Here is a 27,904-nt window from a genome sequence, read left to right on the forward strand (position 1 = left end):
TTATGTTTGTCAAGCTAGTAGCACAGTATTTCCCCTATCTGCTGTTAGATGCTTCACGGTACCTAACAACACGAGATGCACACCCCAGCCACCACAGCTCTCCTCCAAGCCTTCCCTTACCCAAAGACATGCCCCATCCTCATCTTCACCGCCAGTCGCTTAGCGGAGACGGGTTTGCAGACTGCACTGCCTACATTTGCATCTGTTATCATGGCAGGCGCATTAGTTGGCTGGCAGAAATGAATGCCACTCATTTCATCAACTCCGGGGCAGCTTTCGATGCCAGAAATGAAGAAGTATGGGTCACGCAGAAACCTAGGAGGACGTACACTGCAGTAGTGAGAGCAGGGTTATCCAGCACAGCATCGAAGCCAGCCGCACACCGCCACATCTTTCACCTCTCCCCAGAGTTGTTGGTTTTCATCGGTTCGGCTCCTGGCACGGGCACAGGAGCACTGCTGAGGATCTGCAGCGCCTCTGCTTAAATCACTTCATACTGCCCGGGAACTTCGCCTCTTGTCACTGAAGAAGCTCAGCAGCAATGAAGTACGTGCAATTATTCCGCTTCTAAATCTTTACTTTGAGGCCTAATTAAGATGACCTAAATACCAGCGTTGATAAGCCTTCCACAGCTGGATCTTACACCAGGAATGCCAACTAATGAACTTACCCGCTGTGAGCTAACTCACACCCTGTGCCCCACACGTATGAAGAAAACTTGTGTTTAATGTTTAAATTCTTTTATCACGTCTTTCTGCAGGCAAGTGGTCAGGACTTGTCTGTACAACTTTTAGAAGGGTTACTTTTCAAAAACTGATTAACCTGCTACATATAGCAGCTGGTGTATGCAGACTTGCACTGAAATAACCCAAACTGTTCCCAAATCACCAACATTTTGATGTAAGGCTATGTCAATGCCTACTGCGCACTAAAATTGTCCTATTTCAATAACAAGCAGGGGAAAATCCTTCTGTTCTTAAGTAAGAGCCCAAAACAAACTAGCCCTACACAACTCATACACGACTCATGCTTTGGGATAAGTCTTCAGGCAGCTGAGTTTTGAATAAAAGAATGTTTTAAAACTTAGGTAGAGAAAATCTTAGCCAGTTAACACACCAAAAAAAAAGATGCTTTAGTAAAAATGTTAATTTCTCCTACTCCAAACAAAGCCTCAAAAAAATTACTCCTAGTTCTAATTACCACTCTCTAGGCATACCAAGCCTCTCTCTCCCCTCACCCTCATGCACACAAAAAACCTGGTGGGCATTTTTAGCTCTGGCAAGGTGATCTCCTCACAGTTCTCAGGATCAACACCTGTAGGACGTTGCTGGTCGCAGTCTCATGCAGCTTGCTGTTTCTTTTTTTTTTCTTTAAAAATCACGTAATACCACTTCCCTTAAACATTCATCTAAAACATTTCTTCCTCCCGTTTCCTCCCTGTTCCTCGTGCAACTGTTACATGAGCCCAGAAATTACTAATATGCTAAAATCAAATTCCAAATCAAAGCCAAAGAAAGAGACTACAGAAATATTTGATGCATTGGTATTTTAAAGGGCTATTTTCTAAGATATTCATGACCCTGTTTGCATACCGGATTTATCTTTGACCAGATGTCTGAATCCCTGTGGAAGTTTCTTAAGACTCAAATGTTGTCTGTTTCTCCTCTCCTAAGTCAGATTAATATGTGGCTCAATTAGAAAATGAAAACAAAGAAAAAATGAAATAAAGGTCTGCGACAAAAAGAGCGAATGGCCAAGATAAGTACTCTGCAAAAAGATTCACTGTAACCAACCTGTCAATCTGTGGAAAATTATCTTCATTGTCAATTGCAGCAAAATACTCAGCTCAATAACATTAAGCCTACAAAACCGTAAGCCCCTTAAGACAGGAGGTGATAAAAAAATGGAGCTGCAATCAGAACACTGGATAAATTCATCCAGGAAGGAAGGAAGACAGCAGATGATAATCCAAGAGATAAGGAAAACTAAATCCATGTGTAATGACTTTCTAGCGCAGCTAGGAGACCAGGAAGAAAGAGCTGCATTTTAAGTACGCTTAATTTCTGAGAAAGTTGTGGGTGTGCATCCCCCCTGCTCTTGTTAAGGTTACAAACCTACAACAGCTGAAGACGGCAGAGCAGGCAGTGCTGGCGTGCAGAACTTAAGCAGCCATCAGGACACGCGTCTCCAATTCGTCTGGGACGAATGCATTTTCCCAAGACTTTTACAAAAGCACCAAGGAAGTGGGTCTTAACGCCAGCCCCACTGCAATTCATCCAGAATTTGTGACTTAAAGCTCTTGAAGGACCCGAGCTAGATCTGTAGCAGTTCGTTGTTGCTCAGCAAGTTGCCCGTGTAAGCTGCTGCCCAAAAGCCAACCTACTGCAATCCTTTGCAAGCGCTCCCTGGGGGGGTAGCAAGCCGTGCTCTGGACATGCAGCTCCCACAGGGGTCAAGCCAGGCAGGGCAGTGTCTTGATCCCACCTCCACGGGAACAGCACATCTCATGACTGTTCTTCACCGTGCTTCACATTGCTTCCTCCCGTGCCAAAAAGGATGGAGAGAAGGAGGAGAGACCTCAGCGAGATCTAAGGTCAGGCTTCCAGGAGCTGCCATCCTCCAAGCCACGCTGGGCTCTGGCTAAGGAGCACGTCCAGATGCTGTTCTCAGGCAATCGCAGCAGGGTCGAGGCTGGAAGGGACCTTCTGGGGGCACCTGGTCCCACCCTGCTCAAGCAGAGCTGCTGGCCGGGGACCATGTCCAGGCGTCTTTTGAAGACCTCCTGCCCCTGTCACTGCAGCAAAGGCAAGAAACCACCTCTTCCCAATTCAATTTCCCCATCAGCCTGCCACTGCCCCACAGCCCCAGGCTGAGCTGCCAGCAATTAATGCATTCCTCTGAAGTATTATAGGAGGCCAGCAATTAATGCATTCCTCTGAAGTATTATAGGAGACATCAGCTGCGTGTGAATCGCCATTCACTCATAACCCCTAACTTCATGACCCGCTATTAACCCGGATGAAGGACCTGCTAATGAGTCGCTCTCGCCCTCCGACTGAAGGTTTCACTGGGATCCCTGTATCCCAGCTCATTTTCTTCCAGTCTTTTGCCAACATCGCACAGGAAGACAAACACAGCAAAAACAAACCCTGAGGCTGTTAAAAATTACTAACAGTTTCGTGGAGCTACCCAAACTGACATAAAGCAGTACTTAATTATGTGCTATCATAATTACGAAGCACAGCCTTGCTCTGTAAAAAAACATCAAACTCCATTTAGAAGTTTTAAATTGCTCAGTGTATTGGCAAGGCTATCCACAGCGAGAGTTAAAAGCATCTGGCGTATGCTGAAAATGGGGTATTCGGTTAATTCAGCAGCCCAGTCTAAACACACACACACAGAATATATACCAAGGGAACTGTATTTAGTTGTCACCTACGTCCAGGCATGATGTAAACCTGGTTTGAGACCGCAGCCTTTTGCAGCGTGTCTCTGGCACAGAAACCTTGAGCTAGCAGGAGCCCCAGCAACCTGTTCCTATCAGGATACATGCTGCGAGGAGAGAGGCTTTCAAATCGTAAGCCAAAGATAATTGGCTTAATAATGCCATGCCAAAATGCTTCCCTGGTCTGCATCAATCCTTTGGGCATAAGCAGGAAGATGGGCAGACAACAAGAGGATGAGGGGAAAGCTATGGCATAAACGTGGCAGACTCCTCCCAAACCAGATGTCCTCCCTGAGCTTTGTATCCTACCCATACTGCCATCCAAATCCTTCTCCAAGCCTCGTCCTCACTATACACAAGGCAGAAGCTTCGAAACACACAGCACTCAAACTGCTGCCTGCTGATCTGTCTGCACATAACTTCTGTGTGTAGAAAATATCCACCTTGCTGTCCTGAAGGTAGGATTAATACTTTTTACATATTATTTTTTTTTACAAATAGTTATACTGGTGTAAAATGCAGAGTACAAAAAAGAAAGAGGAAAGAATGAAGGAAAGCAATATGACAAGACTAAAGTATCCTACTGACTTTTCACGGTGCGTCAATGCAGCGTAACATCTTGTTCACAAATTATAATGTATTTCTACGTACATATTCCTTCAAAGGGACCACAAAATTCTAGTATGACTCTGTCCCAATGTCCCAGAAGCACCATCTGGATCTGTCTATACGAAATACAAGATCAGGAGTACCAGCACTGTGAAGAGACAGGGGACTTGCGTTAGAATTGCTGAAATGCAAACTGTTCATAGACAAAGCATCTGCACTGTGTGTGCACACGTGTAGAAAAATGAGAGATATGGTTGTTTGCAGCAACTTTCACAATTCCACTCAAGATATTAATCTTTAGCCTTGCTAGAAGGCATGATTCTGGGAGGAAATGTATTCAACATTAGGCAGTGATAAGAAATCTCTGATGAAGGAAAAAAACCAGGATTTAGTCTAGTAAATGGAAGAGCAATCACCACGTGTTGTTGAATCTGGGGCCCCTTTTCTTTTTACCTTCCCCAGCTGGGTTCCCAATTCACTGAAGACAGATCCTGTTTGAAACCTACCATCTTCTCTCCGTAGCAGCTGCCTCTGCACCCTGTCCTCCTACTATCAGCTATACCCAAGCTATAATGAGGAGCTACAGCTGCAATTCACTAAGATTCATTTAAAGACAGCAGATCTCTCGATGTTCCTGAAGCGCCTAAAATCTACATCTCCTATTATATGTAACCAGTGATTTACAGATTCACTGTCTTCACTTTCCTGACTCTGCAGCAACGTGATAGCTTTCAGAAGGCTTGTGAGCTGTGATTTACGTTGAATATGCCAGAACGCTGCCACAGCTGTATTTTTCAGAACAGCCATTACCTCATAACCTAACACATATTATCATGGCAAGACATCATCAGGCACCAGCTTAATTAAAGACACTCAAAACTAGCAAAGGAGCAAACAACAAGATTAATTGTCTGTCCTATGAAAACAAGGGTGCTTGCCAGAGCAGATACTGTAGCACTGTAAAGAACATACAAATTCTTCATCTTTATGTCCTTTTTCTACAGTAAAACCGAGACCAGTCTTTGTCTGATCAACAGACAGGATCTACCTTGTCAAAGATCTAACAGGTTCTTCACGTATAATTTCTGCCTGACGACCTCTGTGCATTGTATAATGATGAATATTTACATCTGTCCACAAGGAACACTGCTCCTTAAAAGCCTGACCTGAAAGATACCTATTCCTAAGAGAATAATGAATCAACCCTAAAATTCAGGTCACTAGTTGAATAACCTACACTCCAAAACCAGCTTTCAAATTACCAAAATCCAATAATGTATTTTAGAGCAATCAAATGTCGTAACTATGCACTGGGAAATCAAGGCTACAGATAAGTGATGCCATAACATGTGGAAACACATATACGCATCTGAAAAACACCTTTAATTCTCGCCTGCATACATAACTACACAATTAAGACTGCTGCCTTTCCCTGTTTGTTTTCCCTCGTTTCATTCATGGTATCTTGGATTACCTACAGTTCTAAATTATAACCATGCCTCCAGATGTGCATGCTATCTGGGAGAACATATTCTGCAAATTAACGTTAGATTTAGAAAAGATGTGAACAGGGACTAATAAATCTTCTCTCTAAAAATGCATCTTGGAGATAATGAACTGCCTGGATAAAATTCTTCTGACAGAGAAAACAGAAGTTCCCCATGTGAGCAGCACATAATGATCAAACCGAACAAGTGAAAGCTAACTTGAGGTATTTCATGGATGAGATATGAGCCCTGGCACAGATGGTGACAACTGGAGTGTTTACTGCTGCATACTCTGGATTTAGTTCTGGGTACATTTGCCACAAATTCCCTCAGGATCAGGCGCTTTTCTCACCATCCTATTACATACCCAGGAGCAAACACTGGTCATGCCCTCCTCTCTTTGGCCATGTACCGTGCTAAAGCCCAAGCCAATTAATTCATACAGTTTAGAGACATCCAATATTAGAATCATAGAATCATAGAATATCCCGAGTTGGAAGGGACCCATAAGGATCAAGTCCAATCCTGGCACCACACAGGTCTGCCCAAAGTTTAGACCATGTAACTAAGTGCACAGTCCAATCACTTCTTAAATTCAGACAGGCTTGGTGCAGTGACTACGTCCCTGGGGAGCCTGTTCCAGTGTGCGACCACCCTCTCGGTGAAGAACCTCTTCCTGATGTCCAGCCTAAACCTCCCCCGCCTCAGCTTAACACCATTCCCGCGGGTCCTATCACTGGTGTTTACAGTGAATAGGTCACCTGCCTCTCCACTCCCCTTCACAAGGAAGTTGTAGGCCGCGATGAGGTCCCCCCTCAGCCTCCTCTTCTCCAGGCTGAACAGGCTCAGTGCCCTCAACCGCTCCTCGTATGTCTTCCCCTCTAGGCCCTTCACCATCTTCGTCGCCCTCCTCTGGACACTCTCCAACAGTTTAATGTCCTTCTTGTACTGTGGTGCCCACAACTGCACACAATATCCAACACTGGGTATACTTTTGGATATCTGTGGTAACATGAGGTACTGCAAGACAGATCAGTGCCATAATTTTAAATATTAACACATCAACTGGGATTAATGTACTCTTGCCTGTTAGTCCATGCAGTCGGTTTTAATGCCAAAGGCATTTCAGTACAAAATCATGTATTTACTTAAAAACATATCTGCAGTAACAGAGGCCAGTTTTAAAAATGATAAAATAGGATCCATTAAGAAGGCAATGGAAGATCCTTATTGTTAAGTATAACCGCTTTGACAGGTCTGCAAGCTTGAGCCTGGGGATTGCAAGAGAGAATTCAGTTCTCTCCTGCTCTTCTTGGTCATGACAGGGCCTGGAGCCAACCAGTGTGGCTGCCCTGGGAAGAGCAAACCACCTCCTCTTCTCTGTCGCTGCCACTGTGACTAGGCACAGTATTTTCCTGGGCTGATAGAACGGAAGCAGAATCAGAAGATTAGATCATTTTCTTCTCCCCCTGCTGAGGTCTCCTGCTCAGCGTAGCATACTGTAATTGGCACATTCCCAGCCCGAGGTTTCTCTCCCCTGGTACATGCCTGTATTAAAAATTAAAATGTTTTCGGAAGCCCGTTTACTCTATTCAGAACACTTAGTTCTTATGAGCTGCACGGTGAAAGACCAGCTACAAACTGAAGATGACTGTACATCTCACTGAACATCTTTCTTACTAATCATGGTAAGGGGGTGACTTAATTTAAGAGATCGGAGCTCTGTGAGGAACCCCCACTTCTCCTTCCTTCCAGCAAGCACATATTATGGGGACCCTCACAATGCTGGTAACATTTGGTCGTGTAGTTGTATTATTTACCCGCTGCTAAAGTGTGGTGGTACTAACATCAAATATTTCGGGAATTTTGCTCAGAAGCCTCCCCTCCCATTTTCACAGCAGACAGTACCTGGCAGACATCCTGATGAAATTTCCCTTGGCTTGGCAGATGCAGTTGGAAGCTGCTCTGAGACCTCCAGCCCAGGAGGCAGGGCACTCTGCTAGACGGGGCCTACTGATCCTTTACATTATCAGAGCAAGGAAAAGCACCTCAAATGGGGCTGACTGGCACTATTAGAAAGGGGCACAAGACCCAGATTTCATGTTTGTGTGCTCGGCGAGCTCCCCTGTGCTGGTTCACCCACAAAACACTGTGTTCACTGCCTCCACCTACGGCCAGGCCTGAGCCGAAGCAGCAGAGGCAGCAGCTCGGGCACCGATGACCTGCAGACACAAGGCCAGGCAGATCTCTTCAAAGCACACCGATTGCTGCACCATACCACCAAACCAGGGGTGATTCCCCACACGTTCAGCCTCTCTTCACCTCACCCTAAAGATACGTTGCATTCATATTACGCCATGAAGGTGAGGCTGGGAGAGCTATTGCTAATGTCACAGTGACCCACCCGCCTCAGGTGTTTCTTGAGCCTCTGACCTGATCTGACCCACGACACATTCAAAAAAACAAACAAACACGTAAAGCACCCACTAATAATATAGTTGCAACCTGTCTTTTGATAGAGATAGTTAATTGAGAACGGGCTCACGCCCTAACCTTACAGGAAGAGCGGAGGATCAGAGTTATCCAGCTCTCACAATCACAAATTGCTAACATCAAGGTGAAGCGGCAGCTACCTGGTGAGCGTTTACAACCTGTGCCTATCCTCCACAGGAGGGAGGGGGGAAAAGTCCAAAAATGTCAGGGTATTTTTCAAAGGGGCAGCTTGTCAGAGGTTCTCCTTCCTCCCCTTCTGAGGCTCAGGCGAGGCAGCGGTGGCATCCACATGCCGCAGGAGGTGCCGGTCTCCAAACGCCTGGGAAGCTCAGCCAGAAGCACCAGGCCTGGAAACCACCCAGTTTGGGAACAAATCCATCACACAGCCATTTCCCTACCGTGAGCAGGAGTAAGGATAAAGCCTACGCGGCAAGAAGCTGAGAAAGATTTTCTGTTCATCTGGTCTCCTCTTTCCTTTCTCCTCTCCAGCTCTTTGTAGTTTCATGGGCACCCTTCAGCGACATGGGGGCCAAGGCTTCTTCCAGAGGCTGTGCTACTGCCCAGTCCTCAATCATTTTGAGGGGGTTTCTTGATAACATAAAACAAAGCCCTTTGTCATCTGACTCAGCGGCAATTTTAAAGCTCTGCAATGAATTGCAATGAATTCGCAGCTCATTAGCAATGAATTAAGATGATGAAAGGTTACAAGGAACCAAGGACAATTTTTACAGAGCATCTCCAGGCATTTTTCCAGGCCGTCAGCTCTCTTTTGCTAACCAACGACCACCTCTTGCGCTCTTTAGAAAGTCAGCCGCCTGTTTCCTCATAAAAAACCCCAAAGTATTGCCTAATGAAACACACAAAGAGCCCTTCTCATGCTAAGGGAGCCCATTTCAGGATTCCGCTCACATGCTTTACTCAGGGATGCTCTGCTGTAAAAGCACGGCAGAAAAATTTTGAAGGATTTACAGATTAATCAGCCAGAGGAAGGATGTGGGTTAGGACTGCTAGAAGTGTACTCCTCTGGGATACTATCTGCAGCTCAGCTTACCACAGATGAAACGAAACACGCTTTGGGAATGCAAATGAATTAGGATGTCACAAAAAGTAATTCAATTTGGACCAGCAGGGATTTAAATTTGGTTAGTTACCTACAAAATCTTTATTTAACTGTAATTCTGGCACAACATCTAGTATGAGCACAGATTTGGAGTTCATTTACTGCTATTCTAAAAATTAGGCTTGATAACTTACTCTAAGTATTTTAGGTCACATTTATATTATATATATGTGTATCTCTATATGTGCGCTTGCTCTGTAATAGATCTGCAGAACAGGGATCTTTAATATATGTAAAAACAAGGGTAAGATTTTCATTCATATCACCAGTGTGGAAGAGGTAAGTGGAACAAGACAACTAATTAGTCATTCTTCACTTCAGTCCTCAATAACCACAAACAGTCTGTTTTTTTACTGCAGGCATTGTCTTACATCAAACAATTTGTAGATAACAGAAATAAGTTCTCTTCCTGAAGGCGCATAAGCAAGTATTTTGATATAGAAGATGAAACAGCATTAGAAATTAACTGCAACACTTCTTCCCTTCCCTATCCGCTAGGGTATGTCCATTAGGATGCATTGCTAATATATAACTATATTACCCAGCCTGACAAATTCTGCGCAGTCGGCTGTTTTGGTACTACAGAGCACGAGCCATTAATAGCTGACTGCCTCATTCAAATGAAACAAGACAATTATCAGATGTAACTTACACAATTAATACTACTGCTGCCAGCATTTTCAGCCGAGATTTGGTTCTTTTATAGCTCATTTGAAGTCTTTAGGGGACATGTTATTAGTACATCTGTCCTGCTGTAAACATAATTATCATGCAAAGTTCTATTTATCATGCTGAGCAGGAAGCACTTTGTATCAGCCTTTCAGCTTGAGCACACTGATAAACAGGCAAGGGAATTTAACTGCCCCGACTAGCCAGGACTGTGTTCGCTGCCAGGAGTATTTCTGTTGCTTTCCAGTCAAGCCCATGGCAATTTTCTGAACAGGCGTACAGCTCGTGCTAGCCTCAGAGCTGGGGCGCGTTGTATTTCACACCGCTTGTTTGTCTCATTACTCAGTTTAATGTTCTCCCGTAATTCTCTGCTCCTTGCTCCTCTCCGCGACCGAGCAAATTCCTTGCACGTGGCCAAGCTAACGGAGCTAGCCTGGTACCTAACAGGTACAGGCAGCAAAGAGGCCTCTGTACAATACTGCCTGGATTTCAGCCTTCAGGTACCCGATAGCACAGCTGCAACATAGTCGGTGTTTTCTGCTTGATGCAGCGGAAAGAAAACAACATAACAGCAGCAGAATGAGAACTTAATTATTTTTCTCTATCAGTTCAAACGCTCATTTTCCTCTGGTGTTTAAAAACTGCCTGGCAGCACACGAGGGACTTGCAGGATGCCCTGTGCGTGATGGAATCTGGCTGCTGCAGCTGAGGGCTGTGGAGGAGACCAAGTCCTGATGGAAGGGCTGATCAGAAAGCAAACATTGCTTCAGAGAGAAATTATTTTACTGCTGATAAACGTGTGATAAAGGGTATGGAATATTTTTAAAACGTGGGAGAAATTCATAAATCTAAACCAAGACAACTGCTACTGTAGGCTATGCACATGCAGAACAACCACATATCCATAGAAACTACTAAATTCTCCGTGTTAATGCTTTGACCGATTATGGATTATATATTAGGCAACTTATTCTGAGATCATTCTGGTGTTTCATTTGATTTTGTTGAGACAGGGTGGCTGTGAGAAATGAGCTAGCACAGCGGTTTAATCAATTAAATTCTTTAAATTCAAGAACTGTGCATATCCAGACTGCTTAATTTCTCCCATACATCTGCATTTGCACATCTTTCTTCTCTAAAGAGCTTTCAGAAGCTGAAGTTTTAATCACAGGACTATTTTTGCTCCTAATTTTCCAAGCTGCAGTAAAGCTGCTTCGTGACCTAATCTGATGGCAAATGCACCATCATTATGCAGCGGTTTCAAGGCAGTTGTACACTAACCAGTCATAATGTTTCTTATTATGTTTCTTATTTTTAATCACTGATACACCAGGTGTCTTGTGTCCAATTAGAGCTATCAGTCTGCACACATCACTTTAACTGAGGTCAGCAAATGACTTGTTGAAGTAAGTGCTGCACGGTGTGAACAAAATACATTGCAAAGCACTGTCTGAACATTAACCCCCTCAGCTATACGCCACTGCCCAAACGCCGTGAGCAAAGTCACACCTGCTTTTAACTTACACCAAGCTCAGACTTTTGCTAACAGAAATGAGCAGGCCAAAGGGACAGGCTTAGGTTCATAATAGCAAAAAATAATAAGAAGAAAACGCACAACATAGCTGGAAGGGCAAAATGTTCAGGCTGAAAATGCCAAGCAGCTTCAGCAATAATGTGCAGGGAGCAGAGGCCCATGCTAGTTTTGGGTGCAGGGTTGTGACTAAGTGACAATAAAAATATTGCTGTTTTCGTTTCAGCTGCTATTTTCAGCAAAATCATCAAATCTCAAATTTTGAGGGGACCAGAACATTTTGATTTACCTGAAGTCAACATTTTACTTTGGAACTGTTTTCTTTTTATATATAGAGCGACACAGACATATATATAGTCATCTGTATATACAATATGAAAGCCTCAGAAAGAAATGTTTCCCGCTGTTTGAACACACCACCTTTCTGAAGAACCTTGCTTTCTGAAAAAAAAAAAAATTCAGAGTTTCCACTGGTTTGGTTCAACAGAATTAATGGTTGCATTTCCAGGCGGATGGAAAATCTGGCTTACACACAGCTTCCTCCCTCTTCGTCACATTTATCAGTTTCCTGTTAGGGCCACAAGAAAGATGGCAACCACCACTAAAACTTTAATCCCCCCAAAGTCATAATCTTTCCATAGCAAATATAATGAGCTTTCTTAGTGACATACGGCAACAATGTTTAACAGGATTGCACAAGCAAAGTTATATTTAAATCCACTGAAAATGAAATGAATTCTCCCACAGCATTCTCTAGCTATAATTAATGTCAGATTTCATTAATATTCACTTATCTAATTTTTTGCTTTTAGGCTTGTGTCCCACTAACACAAGAACAGCAGCGAAGAAATCTCTCCTATTAAAGAAGCTCTGCTAGGTATTTGAGATGACTTACAGAGTGTGGCCATACTGTTCTCCATCCTCTACCACCCCTGAATTTTATGATCCTGAATCTCTTTCAGCAGCCAGTTGCAGACTGCAACCACGGGAGGAGCAGAAGGGTTTTCTGCCACGACCTCCAGGCATGCTAACAGAGGGCAGAAAAGGTAAATCTAAAAAAAGAATGTCAAGGTGTTTATTTTGCAAAAATGTCCAAACACTTGGAGTTGGCAGGGTCTCCCTCGTCCCGTCTGTGGTGTGGCACTGAAAGCAAAACCCCTTCATGAGTGAGGGCTGTGGGTGGCACTCTGTCTGCAGAAAACACCTGGTCCCTTAGCGGAGGGGTGGGACTGGGGGAAAGAGGGATGCAGGCACTGCTCCACACAAGGCTGCTTTCCCAAGGGATGCTCGGCATGGCCCCATGCTGTGCCAGAGGGCACATGGAGCCTCCCCAGCATCGGCTCCAGCTCCCTGTACCCACAAATTCTGACTCTGCTGAGACCGATTTGTGTCCGTCTGATGACCCATGAGCACTGCCAAGTTATTTGCAGGAGATCGTGCTGGGGAGAAAAAATACAGCAGTCAGGAGAAGAAGAAATAATATGGAATTGTACCAAAGCATCACTAAAACTACGTATTTATTGAGTACATTACAGCATATTTCCTGAGCTCTCTGACCTCTCTTGTAAGGAGCTGCTGTGGATTCAGTTCTCCCAGTTATATTCGACAATCATTTAAGAAAAGAGTGAGGAGACCAACGTGACATCTGTTTGAACAACCCACTAAGTTTAATTTGCAGGCAAACAGGGCACACATCATTTCACACACAACAAAACTGCCTGTTTCCATGCTGAAGGGTTGCAATTTTCCCAGCAACTCAGTGCACTGATTCTCTGAAACAGAGAAATCTGTCCTATTCTCAAATGTGAACAGTCAGGAGACACTGGTTTATGGTCATAAATTTAAGAGTTTCCTCAGGCAACACAAAGGCCAACACCCCAAAAGACTGGCTTTTCAGGGCAGTCCTCACAAAAGCTGCTTCCAGCTGCATACTTAATGCAAACGTGAGAAAAATTACGAGGGCAAACTGTATCCCCCAGCCAGACTCCTGGCTCACGTCTCGCTACCCAAAGTCAATTAAACGAGAAAGCCTTGAGCACAAATCTCTGCAGCACTTTGAGCTCCTACCCGTAACAGGGTAGACGGGGAAGTCAGAGGAAAACAGGAGGAAGAAGGAAACTGCTGCTTTTCCTTTCCAACCTTTTATTTGCTTCAAAAGGCTTGTTCTCCCCTCTACACATACAGCAAAACCAGGACCTACTTCCTTTTCCTCTTTCCTGGAAAAAGACAGCCAAAAAAGCCCTGCCCTTCTTCACTATAATAAATATCACACCCTGTCCCCAGTCTGTCTGCTGGGGAACTGGAGAAGCAGCTTCCACCTGGACTGCAGAGTCCTCAAAAGTAGAGGCATCTTTCACTCCCCGTGCTTGTTATTTATAACAAGTGAACTACCCCAGAGAATAACCAAATGCTCCTTAAGCTTTTCACAGAATCAAGCCTCGATTTTTTTTTAAATATTTAGCTTGATTCCTGGAAGACCCTTATTCTAAAGTCTTCCTGCACAGACAAATGATTTGACAAGGCGTATGTATATAAAAAAACCCCAAGGTGAAAGAAAACTCAGTAACAAAACCCCCTCCCTGCCAACAACCCCCCAAGTTCCATGTGGGCTGGAGAGCTGACCATGGCACTGCCTAATGTCAGACGGGAAGCAGGAATGAATATTCAGCAGGAGACACGACCCTACTTCAATTTGCAGGCTGCAACAGTTGAAACAAAATTCTTAAAAATAAGGGTCACAAGTACAGGGGACAAAAAAAAAAAAAATAAAAATGCAGCTGCGCCCCATCCTAACGTTATCTGCTCTGACAATTTTGCAGTATCGCTTTTTGTTTTCCAGCGTGCTCCTGCTGCTGCCAGTAATTCTGTTACCAAAAAAATCCTGAAGTCAGCCAAACCCAGGTATCCCAGTCAGAAACTTCCTGACTGCCTCCGTGCCCCACAGAGCGGATTAGGGGCAGCCACCCCCCCTGCAGCCACCGCAGCCCGAGCCGGGCTGCTGCTGGGACAAGTCTCAGGCAAGAGCTGGCAGCGGGCTGCTTGCAGGCACCGCTCCCCGATGTGACCTGATGTAAAGCAGCATTACGAAACCCGTATCCATATGAACCGGGTAACTCTGAGAAAGCTCCCAGCTGGATTTGAACTCCTCAGCCTGGCAGGGGATGACACCCCGTCTCACGACGGGTTAACACGCTGTCGGGGATTTAGCACGCCCCAGAGCGGCCAACTGGTTTTGTTGGGGCAGGCAACAGTGCCACCCGGTCACGTCCACAAGCAAAGAGCATTTTCAAAACAGGAGGCGGCTGCCTTGCAGAAAAAAAATAAAAGAAAAAATCAGAAGTTCCTCCCGACTGAGTCCAGTATCAGAAATCTCAGAGGGAAGAGGATAAAAGGGGTCCCCACGCACAGACCCCTCCTAGAAAGTCACAGGGATGCATGGGTCCCCCTGCGTTTCTCTACACCCTCTCCTAAAAACTAATTTCTGGCCATCAGGGCGAACCGTCTCGTTTTCTGGTTTTTCATCTACTTTATGCTGGCTGCTGCTAAGGGAGATGTCAGCGCACAGCAGTCACCAGGCAGCCCTACTCCTGGGAGTACCGGAGGGACCCGCGCTGCCCCAGCCCATCTGCGCTTCAGCATCTTCTCATGACCAGAAGTTCCAAGGCAGACACTGAAAGAAGCATGGTGATGGGTGGGGACAGTTGTTACTGCTTCCACAGCGGTACTGTGCATTTTTCGGGGAGCCCTCCCTCTGACCAAAAAACATGCACAAGAACTCTGCATGTGCGTACGCACACACCGTCTTGGCTCCGGTCTTTGTTGCTGATTCTCCAAAAGTGGAAGGCATGAAGGACCCGTGTATTATCCATTTAAACAACAAATACAAAGCTAAAACATATAAAAAATGTATGAATTTCTGTGAATCTTTAAAGAGTCTTAACTTTGCCTTCTGGTATGTAGGTCTTTCAGGCTGCGTCTTTTTAAAGCTTTTTTTGATTCCAAAAGTTAGGAACTTTGTCAAGGAGACAGAACACAAGGAGATTAGACTGAGCACCTCCCCTTCATCCCGGTAGTCCAGGAACTTTAAAAGCCTCAATCATACATTGCAAGACTTTGAAGTTGACAATATTGGAGTAAGATCCTCTGCAATATCAATGGAAAGGAAACAGAGGATCCTTTATTGGATTATGTGGTTTTAGAAATGTTGCTTCCAATTCTCATGAAAAAACATACTATAAATCTTTAAAAAATGCTAAGTTGCTGCTTAGAGTATTTGTCATTTGCTCCCCTGTTTTCCTAAGCGAGGAATGGGATGTGCATGCATCTGCCACATTTCAGCAGTGATTACTGAACTTGCATATAGCGTGTGACCAATGCTGCACTTCTGCGGAAACCTCAACTGATGGGGCTCTTGCTCAAACGAATCTGCGAAACTGCTCGCTCTCCTTGAGCCTCTGTCAGGCGATCACTTTCTAAGCCAAAGGCAACCAGCTACCTGTGAGAGTAAGACTGGAAGGAACTGCACGTGTTTGCAGGATCAGGCTCTATTTTTATAAAGCCATTTTTCAATGACAAAGCTCATTTAGGACTACTTGTTTCAAATTAATCACCTCTTTCAAAAGATGTAACTAAATATAATGCAAGAGAGGATTTACTTTAGAACAGACTTGGGGGTGAAAGCAGACAGAAAAAAATCTATCTTTTGAAAAAAGTAATTAAGACATTTAGATGCTGCAGACGTTAAATGCAGACTTAACAATTCCAATATAGATTTAAATGATTTTCATGTGAAATGGCTAACCTTGTAACACATCTTAGATCATCTGACTTCTGTGTCTGTCTGCATATTCAGCATCACAGCCCCAAGCTGAATAAACACAGGCAGAGAAGAAAGAGATTCTTGTTTCCTGGTAAAGCTTATTGCAATAAAGAACTGAAAGCAGGGCAAAAGGCCCATTCAAAGATGTGTCACAAAACACTTCACCGCAGACCTAGGGGCTTTGTTGAAAGGAGGAAAAAAAAGGGTTTTGAACAACAATATTGCCTAATGGGATTACGCACGCACATAATTTCCCGTTTACAATATGGTGCCAGCGAGGGGTTAAACACGAGCTGAAGTCTTACCTGCACTGGTACCAGTTACATCATTTCATGCCAGACATTAAGCAAACAAGTAAAGGGTACAGACCACAAAGCTGTTACTGAAAACACTTAATCTTCCAAGGTGGATATCAAACGGGCAGTTAAACAATCAATATTCCTTTGAAAAACATGACATTTTATTATCTGTAAATATGCATCTCTTTCGTCTCTAAAAAGGAAAACAGGAAGCATACGCTTTTGTAGCATACATTTATGGCTACTTAAATCTGTCAAATTTATATATAAAGTCGTATCTGGGTAAGTAATACACAGCAAATAGTATCCTGATGGCAGTACTACAACATATAAAGACAAACTATGCTTAGGATCCTTCTGAACTTGTTTGCATACAAAAACTTCTCTGTATATTAGCCAGAAAGGGTACCCATACAGAGCCCCTAAACCGAGGTATTTCTCCTTTCCAGTTCCTTCCCTTGTTTATTTCCTACCAGGCACTCCGTCTGAAATATATTTGTAGCTAGCCACAACAAGCATGCTATGTTTTGAGGGTTTTCAAGAAAAAATAAGTTTGAAAACTAAATTTGGGAGTAAAAACACTGCAGCTCTAGACAGGAAAAACTCTTCAGCAACTGGAAAAACATCACCTGTACCTAACAGAGAATATTAATGGTATTAATGTAGGATAAAAATCCTTGCTTTTAATATAATGTGAACATACAGCCATCATTTGGAGTAAAATACATTTAAAGCTTTCACAGCACAGCTCCAGTCTTCCTCCAGCAATCCTGGTCTAGCTACTTGATCCCGACACAGGGAAACCAGATAAAGTCATTGAGCAGAACAGGGGATGCAAGTGCTAACAGGACATCGGTCAGTTACCTTTGGTAGAGCTACTGGGAGAACTTGGAAGATTTCCTCTTCTGGGCATGACCTGTTAGCTGCTGTTTGGAAAACAGGAGATGTGTATGCCTTTATTTTTCCTCTAGAAACATCTCAAAAAGAGCCCGTCCAGCAAAGAAACCAAAAATACACTTCCGCCGCTGCCTCTCTGACTGCCCAACCACCCGTAACGTTTTCCCTCCTCACTGCAAGCCTCTGCGAAGGAGGAAGTTCAAGTGCTGCGATCTGAAGGGGGGCAGCCCCGGACAGCGGCAAAAACCAAAGCACACCCATCTTTTATTCTTTTGCTTCTGCCCTTTCTTCACCTCCTTGGGCCTGAACATTAATGAAGGTGTCTAAAACGGAGGGGAGAGAGGCAGCGACGCCCGCAGACCCCAGACATGACCCACCACGACGACTCCTGGGGCATCTGCTTGCATAAATCACAGGCAAAATTTTGCCTCCTTATTTCCACTGAAACAGAAAATAGCCATGCTTTTATAAAAGTTTTTTGCCTCTTTTTTTTTTTTTGAATGAAGAAGAACACCTCCCCCCAGACCTCAAGAGCAGAAACCACTACTTCCTCACACAAGCTACATGTTTGCTGCTAAATACAGCACAGGACAAGAGAAAAAGCGTGTTGGGTATGACAGTAGAGCTCTGTGTTGATCAGACGTACGAACTGTCAACATGTGATGCTGAATTTTGAAATTTCTGCTTTCCTGTTTCACCTTGTCCAATAAACGGACAGGAAAGATGCCTGTTAGTGTGAGGAACTGTAACACAAAAAAGTAGTTTTCACAGAATTTACTGGATTACAAAATGAAGGCTCAAAAAGCCCACAACTGACCAGCGAAAAGAAAACAAATGCCCAAGTGCTCTTTTCCAACTAGCACAAAGACAAATTTTCCCTACAATTTTTGATTTAGTTATTATTTTAAAAAATAATCCTGACAGATGAGAGCTGGCAGGAACCCCTCGCTGGTGCTCCCCGTCCCCAGGTCCAGGCTGGAGCTGGCCTGAAGGTGCGTAGGGTGGACATCTTGTCCTCAGCACCAAGATCCTCGCCCTGCCGCTCTGCTCCCGCTGGGCCGTGCTGCTCACCAGCACAGACATGGCCTTTTGGGTTGAGGAAACCCACTCCTCTCACAGAGGCCCCACTTTCAAGTAATTTGTAGCTCTGGCAGTTCTTGCTTAGCTTTGTTTTAAGGTGTTGGGTGTCTGAACACCTCACGCAAACAAGATGGAGCACGGTCTGGCGGGACTGACTGTCACCTCACAGCAGGACACAGGCACATTGACTGAAGACATGACCAAACCTTTGAGATATCCTTACTCCAATTTTGTTTTCATTCTAAACTTGAAGGAAACTTGAAAAGCAATGAAGATTTGAAGAGCAATCACAGAATCACGGTCATACTTTGTTAGAAAAGCACGATCTACACCTCAATTTTCCGTTAGGGCCCACACACCTCCATGGTCTAAGATGTAAAAGACTGGTAGTTTTATGGCTTCAAAAGACATATTTCGAGATTTATGAGGAGAATTTTGTCCGTTTCAGCTGATACATCAGCACAGAGCAAGCTCTCTGACCCACTGATTTAACCAGAAGTGTGCTGTTAGCTTCAATAAAAACAGAATCGCAACTATCGTCTACGACACCAGCCATTCCCCCAAAAATTGACAGGGAGGACGAGTATACAGATTGGAGCTGGGCTGGACAAAGCGGGAAGCAAAATCTGTGAAAAAATATAAAGGAAAAGCACATGCTGTCTTTTTAAAGTGAGATTTTTTCAGAGGAGCCCAGAGAGTTCCTCAAATTCATGGTTCAGAGACTCCTTCAAAAAAATCTCAGCTTGAATTGCTCTGCTCTCTTTAGCCTGAATAATACAAGACAGACATCTAATCCAGAAAAAACACTGCAGAAGTGAAGCCAGTTCTTCATTACCATATCCCCCTATCTTGGGAAAGTGGATGCGAGGGTCAAGAGCCTCTCAAAAGCCGTGCTTCTTCTAGCACATGCAGATGACACAAAAAAACAACCAAAACAAGACCATGCTGAAATGTTCCCAGTTTGTACAAAGCAGCACTGCAACAAATGCAAGCCAACTGCTGGTTATACAGAAGACCGCACCACCACCAACCATGGATAACGTGCTCATTTACCCAGTAAAATATTCAAGATAGGCAATTGCTTGACAGGTTGGAAACCTTACCTCTGCACCTAAAATAGAAAGGACGGGCCTGATCCTGTTCTCACCTGTAGCTGAGCAATTCAGAGACCGTTCATTTCCAGATGCCTCAACCTTTGCAAACACACAACGTTTCATGAGGGCTCTTCCAGCCCCTTCTCTTCCATCCCTCACCTCCCTTCCCAGAGTTAATGAATTCCAGTTACAAGCCCCATCTTTGTGAGGTGCCCTACTGCACAAAACCGAGTGGGCTGGGGGTTAGTTCGTAAGTGATACGGAACAGCAGCAACGAGATTTTGTACAGCCCTGAGCACAGTACCACACTATAAAAATCCATTGCTCCTGTCACAAGGCTACATCCTTGCAGGAGATGAAAGCTGTGAGCTCACAGACTCGCTGGGAGCAAATACGTGTTGCCATTCACATCATGCATTCAACCTTAGCACAAAGCATGAGGCTAGCAATGAAAACTACTGCTGCATTAGCCGTAAAAGTACCTATTTAAGGGTGGTGATAAATTAATAAAAAATTGTATTTTTTACTTTTAAATGCATTTGCTCAAACTACACTCCCTGTTACACCCTAGCACTTATCTTTGAGTTGTATAGCCTTAAATCAATAAGGATTATATTGAGTAAACAAGAAACCAGTATTTATAACAATCTCTTTAAAACAAACAGAAGCACAAAACCTTTTACAATGGAGTACGTTCCTTAAAATAACTGTGCAGACACTTTTGTTACTTGTAAGGCTGAGTTCTGCAGTACCTGGAGCTGCTTCTAAAATAGAAAAAACATTTTATCCTGAGGCAAGTTACACACGGAAAAATATGGATTTTGCAGATATATTGCAGAAAAAAAGTCACTACGCAGGTACTTAACAATGACACTTTCTGTTCTTCTGTAAATAAGTCTATGTTTTTAAGTAACCAACTCTTACCTGTGTCTTTTTCTATATTAGGTTATGTTAAAAGATGTCATTCTACAAAACAGTAAACACCACCATTTAAAAATCAAACCCAGATTTGGTTTAAGTAAGAAATCAAAAACATTCCTAACACATATAAAGGGTTGAAAACAGGAGGCTATGTGAGCTCTGTTTTAGAAAGCATAATTACACCTTTGTATTTTAAAGAATGTTCTTCCAAGCCTATTAATAGCAGACTGCCATCTTTCCACACCTTTTTACATAACGTGCTGCAGTACCTGCTCGACTCACCCACCCAAGCAATTAAACCGCACTGTGCACCGCAGCATCAGAAAGCTGTTTTTCCTCTCTTCATATTCTCTGAAAAGCACGCTAGTGTTTTACGATGCTTCATTATGGAACTGACATCATTCTCTTGGAGCAATGTTGAGATCTATGAAGTTTGCTTGTAACTACCAAGGCTGCTCAGTTCTGCCTACGTCCCAGGCATCGAAATGGAGCCTTCTTTCTCATGTAGCTCTCTGTCACCTAAAGAGGAGTTCGCTCCCTGCTATGCAAGTTCAACAGTCCCCTACGGACATGTGGGCACATCTTCTGTCACCCCACATTTGCCTGGGTGCAGCCGATTGAAAACTAGGCTGGAAAAGGAGGAAGTGAGCCCCTTTTCCTGATGGATCTGCAAGTACTAACTCACGTGCAGAACAACAGGAAAGCAAAACTTTTTGTCTGTAGAGGGCTATGACTAGCAAAACACAAGGAATAAGGATATTGAGGGAAAAAAAAAAAAAAAGATGTTTTCAAGACATGTTTCAGACCATAGCTAATATATGCCATATCCTTCAGACAGGCTGAGTACGGGGGGTTGGAAAGTATAGGTTCCAAGTACACGAGGGTGAACAAGGAACAAGAGGAAGCAAGGTATGGGCTGTGTTTGTGTACCTGACCTGAAGGAGATCTGCTCTCTCCATACGTATGCATGGATGTGGTCCAAGCAGGCCCAGAGGCAAAGGGATTTACAAGACAGTCATCTCTTGGTTCCCCTTTTTCCATCCCTACATGTTTCAGATGAAACCAGACATCCCTTCAGGTGACGACAGTCCTTTCTGAGCACTGTGACCATACTCTAGGTCCTTGGAGTGTTGAAGCTCTGCTCTCCACTTTCTTCACTGGGATTTGCTGACCCTGTACCTACAGTGGCTCTTTCTCCATCCTGAAAGAGGAAGGGAGAGGATGCAACACAGAGGGAAGAGGACAGAGGGAGGACCAGCCTCCCCAGGCTGCAGAAGGCACAACCTCAACTTCGAGGACTGCAACAGCACCTATGGTTTGCTATTTGTCGATGCGGTGCTAGGGCTGCCACCGTACTGCAGCATCACCTCTTTTGCTACACGAAATAGTGCGTGCAGATGTGTCCTGTAGGGTCACGGGCCAGGCCACGCACACCAGAGAGCAAGCGGATGGCTGAAGATACCAGTACCCACTAACAGGCTACAAACCAACAGGCACTACAAACTTCTCAGCTCTCATCATCCTAACCGAAGCCCAGAGAAAAAGAAAAGCAAGCAGAAAAGTTTCCCCCTGTTTGTTCCACAAGTCTCGTTCCGGTTGAATGATGTGGTGTAGAGAGAAGTCAGCGCAGTGTCACCTTACAGATTTTTCCTGTTACACAAAATAAGAGGATTTTTTTTTCCTTTTGGAGGAAAATTTATGCTTCTTTTGAATGCCTTTACCTATGAACTGATGCGCCTATGGCTGATTTGTCTTGACAACACATAGATTTGAAACCGTAATCATATTTGCCTTGGTAATACGACTACTTGATGGAGCACCAAAATGCAATCCATTGTTGTCTGAAAAATTATTAAAAATAAAGTTACCTGGATTTCAATTTTTTTTTCTTATCCCATCAATATTATACAGAAAAATCCCTTTTTTTGCAAAGATTCATTTACACGAGTAATTTTATACCCTGCCTAAGTAATTTCATACATATGTAAATGCATACTTTGGGCTTTGCAGGATCCTGGGTCGGAAAGCACATACCTTCTTTTGCCATCCAAGACAAGCAGAGAAAAACACATTTCAATCGTGGGGAGCAAATCTTTTTTTCCCCCAGGCTTCTATAAAAAACAAAACAACAACAACAACGAAAAAAACACTCCGTACAGAAAGGAAACTAGCCTTTGCTTAACTTTCCATTCACTTCTAAACTTTCCACAACAGAAAACCTTCCTTAGGCAAAAACTTTGAAATGTAGCTGTGCTAAGAGCAATGTTGACTCTGAAACACATCATTAGAACAGAAAATATATTTAACATTCATGACAGGAAGGCAGTTGCTATGCATATAACACAGTAGCCACTGTAAAGGAACCTCACAGTCCCTTAAATATATACTCTCCTACATCTGCATACTGCAGCCTGAAAAGCAAACCTGAAGACATGTGCCACAGAGATTCCTGAAAGTCTCCCACGGGCACATCATGTTTTCTCCAAACAGCAGTGAATTTTTTCTCTCCTAACCGATCTGCTGAGTTCTTTACCCTTCCTCTTGCAGCAAATAAAACTTCTGCTAAGCCCCTCTCATGAAATCAAACACCATTCCTTACATTTCTCAGTGCGTTATTTGCAAACTGTAGGCCAGCAGATACAGGCTCTCCATATGCCAAATAACGTAATTTCTAGCAATCGCACTTCTCGCAGCAAACTGGCACGAGGTTTTTCAGCTGGGTTATTAAAGCAGCCAGCTTTGCGTCTCACAGCACCTGCTGCGTCGCTCAGCCCGGTATCTCGAGGCAGCCCCGCACTCCTCAGTGGCAATTCTGTGTGCAGAACAGAGCGTTTGAGCAAAAGGACTGGTTATGGCCTTGGAGGTATGATCGTGTGGCCAGAGGTGATGAATTTTGCAGGCATATTTGCATTGCTTAAACAGAATCTGATTTCCCATACTTATCATGGGCTAAGGTCGTGTCTACCGAAGTTTCAATGTACAAAAGTTCCAAAAAGTAAAACCAAACTCTTGCATTTTCAGGTTAAATTAGGCAGATGAGCCTTTATGTTTATGTAGTAGAGAACTTGTCTGAGAGACCACAAACAGCTGAAGTAAGGAAAAATAAATAAATCAGTGTTTGGTTCTGAATCACCATTCGTGCTTCTTGTCTTTACCTCACATCAAACTCTCCACAGAGCCTCCAGCCAGCCCACCTGGCATTTACTGCTTTGAAGCTGAGAAGCCATAGAATCAGTATTACTGGAGATTTCTTTTTTTTCCTTTCAGACAGAATATTTGGAACCTCATATTTGTATTTTAGTTGTTCTCAACTGCTCCAAACTAAGCTCTGTCCTTCACCAGAATAATTCTCGAAGTCATAATAATTACTGATTAAAGCATACTTCCTACCCGAAAGCTGTCAACAAGCTATGATCTGTCATTATCCCATCTATCTACCACCAAACTATGTTTTTGTGATGGTCTGGAGGGCTGCTGAGTCACATGGATGCTCCTGATTTTCACCACATAGGGATGCCTGTAAATACCGTGTGACAGAGCGCCGCGTAGCTCGCTCTTAACAAGAAGGGCCAGCCTGCCTGCCTGCACAGGAGCTTTGCAGCTGATTGATCCGGCTTTAACGCCGTCTCACTTCAAAACTTGTCAAGTTCTGAGACTTCTGCACAGGCAGCTCTGTCTTAGCATGTGTCTGCCTATAAAGATGTCTAATTAATTCCCTAGTAGTCGTGTACACTACGTTCTGTCCCAGCTCCTCTTCAGAATTGACAGCAAAGGTTTTTTTTTTCTTGCCTGATGAATATTATCTTTCTTATTGGCGAAAGATGCTTGCTAAGTATTATAATAAAGCCTGAAATATGCCAGAGCAAACTTCTGGGGGATTTTGTTTAAAGCTCTGAGTCTTAAGGAAACAAGGCTGATGTAACTATGCCGTCCATCTGTCCGTGCGTCCTCGTATTACTGTACTACAGTGACTTCTGAAACACTGGTCAACTTCAACTGATGTCCGAAATACAGCAATGTTTACAGGTGTTCCAAGTAAGCCACAGAGAGAAGCTGAAACCTGTGCCCTGACCACAGGGAGAGGCATGCAGAGATCACCGGAGGCGGACGCCAGCCTGTGTGGATGCAGGGCTGGCCATGTTCAGCATGTGTACAGCTCAAAACGCAGACGGGGCTTTATGTTTCCAGTACGACTTGGTCGGTACGGCTTCCTCTGACCTGCAAGATGTCCAGCAAATTCCCCAAACCCTTCTTGGATGCCATTTAACCAAGCCTCCAGTACGCGCAGGCTTTGTGTGGAGGGAAGAGAAGGAAGAGACCTGACTCTTCCAAGCCCACCAGCAGTCCTCAACTGCTCCTGCCGTGCCTGAAGTGACCATGAGGACCCAGCCTCTCTCAGCATGGGCCACAGGACGCGCACAGGACGAGGACGTGCTCCGTGTCCTTCAAGCCTGCAAGCTGCGCGCACGGGGACAGCAAGTCCTCTCCTGGGGGGCTGCCCTCCAGGAACTGTGTCAAACACTTTGGCAAGGACAAAAGCAGCAGGACACCGGTGCCACCACCAAAACAGCCCTTATTATAGAGCCTTAATCCTGTTCTTGAACATTTTTCTTTAGGGTGGCACGGGATGGCCATTCAGGTTTCTGAAACGATGACAGGAGTCACCAAAGCATCCCGTTTTCAGAGGCAGCAATGATTAGTGGTACACAAGGTCGCACACCTATGAAAAGATCAGCATGTGCACTTTCAGCATGTGCACTTTCCATTCACTTCTCAGACCATTAAATTGCTGTTTTCACGCTGTTCTTGTATACCTAATTCTAAAACTCCGGCTGCCTGAAGGGCTTTAGGCTCAGTGAATAACCAAGTCTCAATCGCACACAAAAGGTCCGACGTTTTTTCCAGCAGCTCACAAGCAAGCTCCCGACGTTGGCACGACCCTGAAGGGTGGACAGTGCCCTCCGCTTTTTGTTCTGCTCCTCTTTCAGGACTCTGCCCGCAACACACTCGTTTCTGAGAGGCTCTTCTTTTGTCCCTGAGGTGTTAAGATCGGAGGCATCTTCTGCGGATGTGCGGTGATCCTGGGGGCTCCCTGCAGCGCCAACAACTGCTTGCACCTCGTGAGCCCCACAACGGCTGGGCAAGTCTACAAATCCAGCATCCCCCTCCACTGCGTCTCTCTGGACGATGAATAATTAGGCCAGAACCTAGCTATTTAAAACAGGCAAATGCTTTCATATTTTCAATAACAGCCTGAGCACTTACACAACAAAACGCCGTGGCAGTGAGTGGAGACCTGAACGAGGAAATTGTCTCCCCTCTGCATTGTCAAAACTGAATGAGATGGAAGGTGAAAGGCGCAGAGACTTTCTAATGGGTAGAAACAAATTGAATCTTTACGAGCTTTAATAATCACACATTAATTTCAGAATTAGTCAGGAAATGAGACTTGTTCTGTAGGTCAATAAATTCTGAAGATAAATCCATTTGAGCCACGGTAGCTTAAACATCCTTTTGACTAGATCCCCCCGCCCAGCAATTGCTCAGCAGATATTCCTTTCTATTGCCTTCCCCAAACCAGCTGCTCCAGGAGGAATTCCCCTTCCCATCTGCTGTGACACAGTCAACTGCAACTGTAAGTGGTGTTTAAACTACAAATCCAATCACTGATTTGTTTCCCTACACACTCATTTCTTACAACCTGAGCCACTGGAAAAAGTCGTGTATAGGAAAGGAACCTTCACGTATGGAAACAACGGTGCTTCTTGCAAAGAAAACTACAGCAAGAAGAACTGTAGGCTTACATAAAAACAAGTACGTGGACGGGATCATTACCTAACCTCCAGACTCTGTAATGATTTTAAATTGGTGTTGCTGAAATCTTGTTCCACAGAAGTCCTGGCTAATTCAGACGAAGCTATTAAAACGAATTATAATTTGACACGAAGGAAAGCCGTGGCACAATCTGGCCCTAGTTTCCAGTATTGCCCTCAGCCGCCCATTCACCACATAACTGAGACAAACTTCTTCAGCACCAGACAAGAGCCTTCGGCATCAACAAGCCAACTACTGCACAAGCGTTTTTTCCCATTTACGTGTAATTACACCCTAGCCTCCGAACAGCTAGGAGCTCCACGTCCTTTTTTGAATCATTTACTCCCCGTGAATACACAGGGAGCACAAACCCAAACCACATTAATGATAACCCTGTTAAATATAAACCAGTGCACAATTATACAAACTGCTAACACAAACAAAACAAAACAAAACAAGCCAGGAAACTCTGATTAGACGTTCACGATGGTTTCTGAAAACTAAATAAAAACAACAACATAATGCAGCCTGTCTTGCCTGATATGGTAGTAGAAAATGGTTTCATGTTACCACATAACTTACGTGTCCAAGCACAGGACTAGCCTTTTCAAACAACACCTCAGACTCAATTTCAAGCCTGCTGCAAGGAGAACGAAAGGGAGGGAGGAGAGACAGCAGAGGTACACGGGAGCTAACAAAATCTCTGATTTCCCTCTCTGCTCTGCATCCTCCTTCAGGTGAGCCGAAGTCTGTCCCCGGTGCCTGGTCCCTGCCTCCCACCCGCATCGCGCCCGTAAGGGCAGGCCATGCTCCGGCCATTTGGCTCCTTCGTCTCCGTTAGGAGAGCGGCAGCAGGTCTGCTTGAACTCCCTGTTCTTGGGCTGGCGCCAGCAGCGTGCATGCCTATGATTTATCTTTCCGTGCGGCGAAGAGCGAGCCTCGCTATCAGAGCCCGAGCAGTGCCTTTCCGCCGAGATGCGGAGCGAAGGCCGGGTACAACCTCTGTGCGCACGCCACCACCTCAAGTCCGTCCCATTTCTATATTTAAGAATATATGTTTTCCAAAACACAAACGCATCTATTGAACCCAAGCCAAAGCCTGCCCTGGACCGCACATGTGCCGCGTCACGGCCGTCAGCGGAGCTGCGGGCTTCACAGGGAGCTCTCCTTCACGGGCACCCGCTACCAGCGAGCGCTGGGGAGTTGCACAAGGTCTTTGCCACAGCCGAACCTAACTCTCAAGAAAACAAAACCCAGCTCCTTCCTTACATCGCACACCACAAGCGGCAGAGCACTCAGGGAGGGCCGTTACGGGCAGGTTGTGGAAGGAGGAATTCAGAGAGCAGCAAAGAGGGGCAAGGGAAAGCAACGATGGGATGAGGATGGGCTGGGGGAAGAAGTGATGCAGGTGGGATCTGAGCACCTCTCCCAGGGCCGAGCACGGGACCAAAGAGTGCAAGCACAGAAAAACGAGGAGGATCCTTGGGAATACAGAAAAATGGCACGGGAATCCTTAATGGACAATCAGCTCACTAAGTGGAAGGCTGTGGAGAATGCAGGCTGTCGGACACCAGGAGCGAACTGCTGAGCGCACTGTCACCGACAAGTTCCAGAGCAGGACAGCAG

The 27,904-nt window shown here is 44.6% G+C and overlaps 1 protein-coding gene across 4 annotated transcripts in view; it reads right to left on the minus strand.

Moving 5' to 3' along the window:
- CABLES1 (Cdk5 and Abl enzyme substrate 1) overlaps positions 1–27,904 on the minus strand; it is a 69,091-nt gene that overhangs the window by 39,356 nt on the left and 1,831 nt on the right. The window contains exon 1 of one of the 4 annotated variants that reach the window (XM_083823941.1): positions 121–27,635. The exons of the other annotated variants lie outside the window; for them this stretch is intronic. Within the exon in view, the coding sequence (XP_083680067.1) occupies positions 121–254 (134 nt within the window). The 5' untranslated portion in view covers positions 255–27,635. Of the gene's footprint in view, positions 1–120; positions 27,636–27,904 lie in introns of those variants that run through there. 4 annotated transcript variants of the gene reach the window in all.

Source organism: Anser anser (assembly GCF_964211835.1).
Source record: "Anser anser genome assembly, chromosome: 2".
Lineage (NCBI taxonomy): Eukaryota > Metazoa > Chordata > Aves > Anseriformes > Anatidae > Anser > Anser anser.